This window comes from Stigmatopora argus, chromosome 1 (assembly GCF_051989625.1).
Source record: "Stigmatopora argus isolate UIUO_Sarg chromosome 1, RoL_Sarg_1.0, whole genome shotgun sequence".
Taxonomy (NCBI): domain Eukaryota; kingdom Metazoa; phylum Chordata; class Actinopteri; order Syngnathiformes; family Syngnathidae; genus Stigmatopora; species Stigmatopora argus.
The window spans coordinates 14,191,358-14,200,985 of record NC_135387.1 but is presented as its reverse complement, the minus strand read 5'-3'; the positions used below and the strand labels follow the sequence as shown (position 1 = coordinate 14,200,985).

The following is a 9,628-nucleotide window of genomic DNA, read 5'->3' as shown; positions in this document are numbered from 1 at the left end:
TTTACATGACAACGCAAATGAATAAAGGATTAAAAGCAGAATGCACTAAAGCTAAATATTGTGAATTTTGTTTCAGAAGTAAAATTTATATTTTAATTTCATTTTACAGCAAACTAAAATCAAACATTAACCGCCACAAGAAATGTATTAGAATTAGAATATTGAAATAGAAATTTAGCAGCATAGTGGTTGAGTGGGTAGCACATTGCATTTACCATTCTGAGATCAAGGGTTGAATACTTGGCTCCGGCCTTCCTCTGTGAAGTTTGCATGTTTTACACGTGACCCAATTGGTTGTTTTGAATTGGTTCTAGTGCAGGAGATCAGCCTGGTGTTGTTTTGTTCATAAAAATTGTAGGATCGGGTGTTTTCCTTCCACTCTGTTTATGTCTTTGATGTCACAGAGAGTGTTGAACCCTCCTGTATGCACGCACACCTTGTCAGCCTCATCGAGAACTCCTCAAATGCGGTAAGTGAAGTCTTAGGCACAGATCTGCTTTCCCACAGTCCTCCTCTAGTGTCGTTTCAAATTTATAATTCAAGAGGTTCAGTTTTGCAACTAGAAACAAGAATATGAGACAAACAGTACCATTGTTGTGATTGATGGAACCAATGAATCCTTCAGTGATCAGTTTGTGAACTCAATCCAAGAGGAGAATACATTAGGTCAAGTTCATGTTAAAAAAAAGGTTTGTATTAGCTTACTCATAACTCCACAGTAGAATTAAATTGAAGAGCTGCACTAAAACCTTCAAAAAAAGGCCCCTCAAAATACTAAAATGATCCTGCAACAAAGAGAGGCTAAAAAATATCTCCATAGATACAAGAACAACTCATTGCCAACTACAGAAAACACTTAATTTAGATTCTTGCTGCTGCATCTGGAACAACAAATTGTCAAGTTTAACGAGCTTTTTGAATAGCTTTGCATAGCAAAATAAATCAAATCACAATTCATAAACTGCATTTACACGCACTTTCTTTTTCTAATATAATCTTTAACGATAAATTGGTAAAACTATGCAAGAAAATTAGTTTGAGGAGGCAAATATTTTTCCACCGCCAGTCTGTATCACAAAAACATATCATTTGAACAAGGTGTGAACACTTTTTCTATAGCTAAAGTATATGAAAGTGTCGATCCAGCCTGCTTTTTCCGTTTGAAGACACGCTTGCTATGGGAAATGCCATTAAATGGCAGCTGTTCACTTGACAGCCCTGTTATTTTCATTGGTACCTTTAAAGGTAGATCATTGCTCCTATGTGGAGGCCTGCAGAAAATGCCAATTTAAACGCTTGTCAATGGAAATGTCAGCATGTTTTGCGTGTTAAGTATATGCTAAAACTACGATGAGAGTCTACTTATTTAAGTTATTGTGCACGTCCAGGTCTACCCCTGAATGCCAAATGGTGGTTTGATGGACTAAGTACGTATTATAACAGCAAGCAGAATGGATACTTGCATGATTTAGCTGGAAGAGACAACATCGTCCTCTAGTGGCATTTTTTGAGTGCAGTGAAATTCTCATAACATGATCATTTAGCACATCTGAATCAAGTCCCAACAACCCTTAAAAAAATTATTTTTATTGAACGCGCATGGCGTTGCTTTAGTTCTACTTGCTTGAAACATTAAATGATTTGCAATGCTAATGAGAGCGACACAGCACAACCAGTTACAGTATTTACACGTGTGAGGAAATGGATTCAATGTATTTGTCTTCATAATGGCTAACGGAAAAACACAAAGCATACCTGTAACATGCGTGCTTGTATATACATGAGAGTTGGGTCATAAAAAAATGTTCTCATCAATAAGGCTGTTCGTCTTTCCTGGAGCTGACTTTTGCTGAGTTGGCGTCAACTATTGCCGGATAGTTCACAACAGCAAGTGAGCGCAGGCAAAAAGCACAGCATTCATTTGGAGTGAAGTGCTGGTTGTCTGGTCTGTGATGTCATACTAGTAATCTCCAAGAATTAGAGCTCAGATATTGGACATCCGTCGCCCCCGTGTGGCTCCTATGGATGCTCGCAGCCTCGGTTCTCTGGCCCTGAGTGCGGAACAGTTTCGACAGCGTTAGCTCAAAGTGCGTCTTGTAAAGAACGGGGCTTCGTCACACCTGTAGTGCTCATTGAAGTCCAGTCGGAAGCTGAGGAAGCGAAGGCTTTCATCTGTGCTGGTGGTCAGCAATACTAGGAACTGTTGAACAATACTCTGAGAAGAGCAGAACACAGGGAGAATTTCACAAAGGGAAAGGAAGGGAAAAGGTAACCTGTGTGGGAAAGTGAACCACCTGGTAAAAGTGTGTAAGAATGCGAAGCTGTGAGCACATCTTTGGGATGGTCTCTTGAAATTCCCGAGTCCTCCTCTTCTCCTCTGCTTCCTGTTCAGCTGTCACGCCCCACTGACCCTGAAACACACAAACAGGATGATCGGAACGGCGCAGCTTTTTCGGTTATTCCTCTCTCTCGGGCTCCTCCTCGCACCTCCTCCTCGTTCTGCTGCTTCTTCTTCTCAAACTGCAACTGGAGGGCCAGTTCCTCCAGCGCAGCACGGTACAGGGAATCTTGAGCATTCTGGAACTCGATGATTTGGTCAAAGATGGCTCTCAGTTGATTCAAAAGACACTTTAAAAAGGAGGGTGGGATTCAGGGTTATTATAAACTAAAATTGAAAAAACAAAACAACAACCTTTTAGCTAACTAAAACAAGTTAAAATTATTAAAATTAAATGGACTAAACCCAAATGCCCTTTAAATTACAGAAGAAAAATCCAAACGAAACTACCATGAATAACTCCAACTATTATAGAAGGAGAAAGACTGTATTTAGACGTGCCCCCTTTTTTTGTTTCAAAATACCGTACCCCACTATTATTGTCCAGCAAGCATCTCGATATGATGCTGTCCAGGAACACTTCGTGGGCAGCAATAATATGATCCAAATCCTGTGCCTGGTTTACTTTATTCCATAGCTCATCCCAGGAACACTCCAACACCTATGAGAACACATTATGGAAGATTAAAATTGAAAACCTCTGCTCTATTAATAATGGTCTCAGCAAAGTCCACAATGTCCATAGTTGATGGTTTAATCTTGACTTTGAATGCCCTTTTAAATGAGATGAGTGAAATAGCTTCTCTAATGGCCTGACCTCGAAGGTGATGTAGTACTGCATTTGATGGATGAAGTGGACCATCTCAGACGCCAGGATGTGGCACTGATGCAGCACGCCGGACAGCTCTGGAAGGGAAGGCACCAAAAATTCAACTTTCACGCCGAGTTCCTTATTGTCGTCGTAGGTTGTCGTGTATTTACAAACCGGGCATCGTTTTGAGAAGCTTTGCATTACACATTTGTCCTTTCCAGATGTCGGTGAGTGTGTACTCCATCCGCTTCGCCCTCCACAGGAAGTTAAAAACGCGCAAGTAGTGGCCCATACATTCCCGAGTGAATACCTGTAACGCACAGCTTTGTGAACATGAGAGGGAGATATACAAACCTGTGTCAATAATGAGCGGTACCGTAGCGATCGGTCCATCCACGTGGTAGTCGAGGCTGAATACATCCCAGCCGGTATCGCCCGGCGACACCTCCAGCAGTCGCACATCTAGCCGCTTGAGGATCTCCACGTTGTCGTACTGGGCGTTGGTTGCTCTGACAGCAGTTTCTAAGATACCCGTCAGGTTGTGTTGGTACAAAGTGGTGGCAGGTCGTGCAAGCTCTGGTCTTGAAAAAAAAGAAATCACCATTATCAAATCATTATTGAAAAATTGCCGCTGTCCAATGTAGCACTGATGGGTCCTTCCAGAACTGGAGTATATTATGAATTCAAGATTCCTCAAAAATAAGTTGTCACTTTTCTGGTACATTTGACATATTTATCAATAATAGTACAGAAGCAAAGAATATCTCGATTAGCTTAGTTTACAGATCAATGGTGGAGGTGGACTTTCGGCTTATCTCCTCAGCGCCACTACGGTCAAACTGTAGAATCGCCAGTTAGATTTGGCACAAGTTTTTCTCTAATTTGTTTTAATATGATTTCCAATATTTGGCATCATCACAGACACTAGAAGACAAGACAAATGTGTCGCTTACTTAAGAAGGTCCATCAAGTGTCGGATGAAATCTCCCTGACCCAACAGCAGGTATCTCCTCATGGCCTGAAGGTGTTCCAGCAGCAGGTAGTTCCGGTTGAGAACGTCCAGCAAATACTTACTGGTGTCAAAGTAGGCGGCGTCAATCTTCTCCTGAAATGCCCCCTCGAGGTCTGACAGCAGTTCTGCTGCTACAAAAGAGAAGGGAGCGATGTTCATTAGCTAAGTGTACCTCATTGACACCCAAGAGTAGAACAGCAAACGGGAAGAACGATCACTGTGTGTCAATACACAAATATCCATTCCTTTACAAAAAAAAAAATCTTACCATCTTTGGGTGTATCCGTAAATTTGGACGCTGGTGTGATTTTTCCAGGTGGTGTTCTGTCATGACAAACCTGGTGCAGGAAGTTTATGGATTTACCAATCAGCAGAATCTGGGGGGTATAGCAATGAAAAGTATTTGATGACAAACAACTCACTGAAAAGCCATTTTTGGAAAAAGACAGGGATTTGAAACAGGTGCGTTCCTACCTTACGAGCCTGGTTCATGGTGATGAACGAAGGGATCATTGACTTCCTCAGAGAGTACTTGACGTGCCACAGGCGATCAGTTTTCACGTTTGGATCTGACGCCACAAAGAACTACGGGCAAGAATCGACATGAGACCGCATAGACACAGTTGAAGCTGCTTTGGAAGTTGCGTGCGCTTCACCTCATGATAAGTGTCCTCAAGCTCTCCATCGTAGATCCACCGATGCAAGAAGTTAAGAATGGGGTGCGACACCAAGCTAAGGATGTGTTGCACCAGCGCCCTCATTTGTGGATCCCCCGTCTTTCCGTATGCGTGAACAGCTGACGCTAGCTCCCCACCTTTGCGGCCTGACACCAACACAAGGACGCTTGGCGTTTAAAACGCCGAAAAAAAAGACACCATCGCAACACAAGTCGTACACGGCAGCCACCTTGACAGAAGTCGACGAGGGCGGCGAGCGTTTTGAGCCGGACTCTGGGGTCGTACATCCAGACCAGAAGTCTTCTGAGCGTCAGACTGTTCTCTGTACACATGGTGACACCCTGGTCGTCTTCTACCTGCAACTGAAAAAGTACAGGTATGTGAGCAAAGTGACTAGCTATCCTATACAAAAAAGAAAAAAAACTGTTTTCACACCTGAGAGTGTAGGACAGAAAGGAGTCTGTAATACTCCTTTAGCTCCTGGTGGAGGGATGCACAGAAGCTCTGGGCCAGAGAAGAAAAATTGCATTTACATGGGGATATTGACATTCATTTGACATCACGACATCCCACAAAGGCACCTGTCCAACTAGTCCAAAGGCCCGGTCGAGGCTTCTTGCATCTGTGTACTTGCGGACTTTATTGTGGAGCCACCCGAGCTCGGCCAGTCTGCTGCAGGTGTCCCTTAGGGATTTGCTTACCAGCACCTGTTGACGTTGACATTGTCTTGAAGTCAAATCAAATGAGTCTCAGTTATGCACAAAATGGTGGTTCCTGGTATTGTGTATATCCTCTATCAAGGGCGTTAGGTACCTTGCTGTCTATTCTGTAACAATTTTCATGGTTGCTCATCTTGACAAACTTGCCATCGATCCCCTGGAACACGTAGAGGATGTCCCTCACCAGCGCCACCTCGCTAGCCTCGCCTATCGCAACCCAAGAAACTAGGTCAGCTTCAGATGACGATCATTAGATGCTATTGACAACAATAGACATTCAAGCCAATTAAACTGAGAGGGCAGGTGCAGTCCCGATCCGGCCGACCCTCCCAGTTCAAATGGATTGGCATCCATCGATGTCCATGGCAGCCAATGGTTTAATGGAACTCTGAACACAACAAAGTCTATTGACACTCTAATACGTGAACCTACCGGTTGCATCGCCGTCTTGCCTAGGGCGGCCTGCTCTAGCCGTGGGTCCGAGAGGTGGCCGAACGGTGGCGGGGCCAACAGCTGAGGAGGGGGAGGAGCTTACAGGAAGAGCCCAGGCCAGTCGGGAGACCAGGGAGGGGGGAACTCCGGCCGCAGACTGAGGAGGTAGACTGAAACGACCAGATATCAGAGTTTTGGTAACGTGATTCAGATGCCAAGATTTTTCAGAAAATGTTATGATATTTGTATTTTCTTTATGCTATTCAAAATTCAAAAAAATAAATAAACTATGAAATGCAATTTCTGGGCAATTTGCCTGGAAATGCTTCACCAGAAATAGTTTTTTTTTTTTTTTAAATCCCTAACGTGGCCAATATTGTCTTGTGACCTTAACAAGAGTAAAAACTATTCACACCCTGCCAAAAGTGACTGAGGTGTTGGTGTGGGTCCGTTGAGTGTGTAGACTCCTAGACTTGAGATTCCGCTCGTTCCCATGCTGGCAGACAGGCTGCTGCTCTTTTCCCCATAGCTCAGGGCAAGACTCTGGGGACGGGCGCAGTAGAACGGTGTGGAGTGGGCATCTCTAGGGAGGGCTTGAGCAAACAGAGCCCCGTAGTTTCCAACCTGAAAAGGCAGAGAAGTACTGTAATACTTAGATTACATGCATGAGAGGATGCTTCAAGCACGGAAGAAGAAAAATAGTCGCACCCGACTGGAAGGCTTGCGAGGATCTTCAGAGAGGCTGAGGAGCAAGTAGAGAACAGACCAGCGATGCTTCAGAACACCCTGTCACATATTGTAAAGTTGTATCTTACAATAGAAAATCGGATTTCATCGGGCTCAATTAGAATGTCAGCTGGCAAATTGAGAATTGTCACAAAAATATATATTTTTTACTTGTCCATTAATGACATATATGACCACAGGCAAGGAATAACGGAACATTTGAATTTATAGGACTTATGGGTTGTTGTTTTTTCTTTCTTTCTTTTTTTCCATATTTGAAAGCAGGCCCTGCAGAATTTTCACTGTGACACTCTTTCTGGTGTACAAAATAGGGTTCCCGTGGACCATGTAAAAATACAATTACTGGAAGCTGAAGATCCTTTTGTATATGCAAACATGACAGTAGACAGTACCAACCTGTGACTGTAGTTTCCTATGCAGCTCAGAGAAAAGAGCAGCGTCTGCCTCTCGCCGCTGTTTCAACACTGTAGAGAGTGGGGAGTACCCGTGAGTTAACTTGCACAGCAATTTCAAACCACCTGATCTGCTGCTTGCTTGTTCTTTATTAACAAATCTCCCCAAATGGTGCATGTTGTTATCAAGAGCCAATGATGACTCTAAGCCTGCCTGATCTTTGCTCAATATATGTCATCCTGAAAATGGAGTGCTATTTTTACTGACGGCAAGAGAGCTTTGATTGATTGTTTTCCCACTAATGGTACAACCTAAGCAACTCTAATGGGTCGAATGGGAATTTACTGTTAGTGTTTCAGCAATTTCTAGAGAGTGCAACATAAAAAAAGCTTTAGAACACTGAAACGCATGCCTGAAAAGCACTTGACAATAGAGAGTAGACACCAAAGCTAAAATGAGCAACAGCGTTGAGTTGTTATTGGCAGGCAATCGGAGCTTAATTTGGACTTACATTCTTTTTTTATCTTCTCCGTCACCAGGAATTCATCCCGTTCAATAGAGGGAGCGTAGTTACTGCCAATGACTCGCACGGCATACTGGAACTGTTGGGCAACATCAGCTGGTGAGACAAAAAAAACAGTGACGCATGATGATCAATTGTTTGCTCTTCCGTATATTAAACAAGAGTATTTCAAATTACACCTCATATCATTTGCTAACATTGACGAGGATAGCTGTCAAATGCATTTCAAGTGGGATGGACTGACAGCAGATGATCACTGCTCTGCACCAACCCTCCCAGTTAAAAATCACCGTTATTGGTAGACAATGAGTTAGTTATTACAAGCTGTTTGCTCATAGTATATGAAAACTTTCCACTTGGCTGCACACCACCCACGTCGTGGGACAGTAAGAAAATCCACAATCGCAAATGCACATGTTTGTAATTAAGTTGATTTGTGTGTGTTTGCAGAATTGCAGGCTTGATTGAAATATACTTCATTGTAGAATCACTCGTTATATCGCGATTTTATCGCCTTTGCGCACCATCATTGAAAACACACTGGGGACGCGCTACCTATACCTTGAGAAAATTTAACGAATGATACATCTATGGGTGTCGTCTGACATTAAGACGAAAAGAGGATCTCATCGAATGTTGATAAAGATTAAAAACAAACATTTTCATGAAGTTAGAATAGCGGTGATGCTGTGGCAAGAGTAATGAATTGGAAAGGAGGTCCGAATGGAGAGTTACGCTAATGTACCTTCACTTTTGCCTGTTATTCTGCAGCAGAGGCTCTGGAGAAGCACGTTGGGCGATTTCTGATCTAGGGTCGCCATTCTATCCGAGACTAACAATGCGTTTGGTGTAAACTGTGAATAAATGTCACAGTGTGTAAAGCAGACAGGCTTTCAATCGCCCACGACTAGCAGCGCCATTTTGACAAGGTAAGTCAAGAAACCGTGAATATGGGAGAGAAAACGACGCCAGCTGGAGTAAGTTCTTCAAAGTAAGAGAGCAAGCATGTTAAGAGTTTTCAAAAATAACCTCATTTATAAACAAAAATGCGTATTATTCTCAACATAAAACATTACTATTATACAATTAAAAGCGTTTTAGTCGGCTTAATCATGACATCTGCGTTAACGTAGCACATCTATATTTTTATTTTGATAAGCTTATTCGGATTCTTATAGACTTAGCAAAATAGTCATCATTCGTGTTGCACATAACCCGCCGAAAATCGTCTCCAGGAAATGCAAGACGGACAAACGTGGGAAAACATTTCCGTCTCGAAACATAAACATTTAACACAGAACTATTGTTCTTACTTGATTATGATTAAGATGACTTCATTACAGATGCAGGGACGTCTATAAGGAGCACACACATAAAAAAAAAGATAATACATACAGCCACGCATTTAAAATGATTACTTAGTATATCTTGAAACTGGTTTGATATTAACTTATTGTGTGCCATTGACGCTGCTTGAAGTCTAATTTCACTGGGAGAGGCTTATTCGCTGCCACCTTTTCCGAGTCAAAACAGGTTGATCTTCATGGGTTTCTAAACTTTTTCAGAAAATTGACTACATAGATAGACAATATTGTAATATTGTAACTTCACATTTGCACACACATACACACACACACACGCACACATACACTCATACACACACACACACACACACACACACATTTTCTGTTCGTTGTTGTTGTTATTTGTGCACTTCCCTACGTTTTTATGTTGTTGACAACTTATTCTGTTGTATTATGTTGACTGCTTATTTATTTATTATCTATTTGTTGATTATTTATTTTTTATTGTAATTATTTTTTTATTCATTTGTCTGTTTGTTGTTGTTATTTGGCCACTTCACGGTGAAGCTTTAAATCGCATTATACTTGTATAATGACAATAAAAGCATTCAATTCAATTCAATTTCAACAAATTCGGGCAAAGGTTTATAATGGTGAAAGAGACAGGTAAAG

General features: G+C 42.1%; 1 protein-coding gene across 2 annotated transcripts; it reads right to left on the bottom strand.

Annotated features, from left to right (window-relative positions):
* Positions 1-1,571: 1,571 nt before the first annotated feature.
* tubgcp3 (tubulin gamma complex component 3) lies at positions 1,572-8,805 on the bottom strand. 2 transcript variants are annotated; one of them, XM_077614329.1, is made up of 22 exons: positions 8,398-8,805; positions 7,641-7,748; positions 7,133-7,200; positions 6,698-6,775; positions 6,405-6,613; positions 5,990-6,159; positions 5,652-5,764; positions 5,420-5,545; positions 5,274-5,342; positions 5,068-5,200; positions 4,818-4,984; positions 4,636-4,746; positions 4,430-4,538; positions 4,103-4,292; positions 3,526-3,730; positions 3,324-3,459; positions 3,156-3,244; positions 2,868-2,999; positions 2,488-2,628; positions 2,295-2,411; positions 2,116-2,215; positions 1,572-2,062 (listed from the first exon to the last, which is right to left on the bottom strand). In XM_077614329.1, the coding sequence occupies exons 1-22, from the start codon at positions 8,471-8,473 to the stop codon at positions 1,956-1,958; spliced, it is 2,754 nt and encodes a 917-aa protein (XP_077470455.1). In that variant the 5' UTR covers positions 8,474-8,805; the 3' UTR covers positions 1,572-1,955. The 2 variants fall into 2 exon arrangements, with proteins under 2 accessions (XP_077470455.1, XP_077470447.1); XM_077614321.1 differs by having other exon boundaries at positions 1,572-2,051; positions 2,121-2,215; positions 8,398-8,802.
* Between the last annotated feature and the right edge of the window lie 823 nt (positions 8,806-9,628).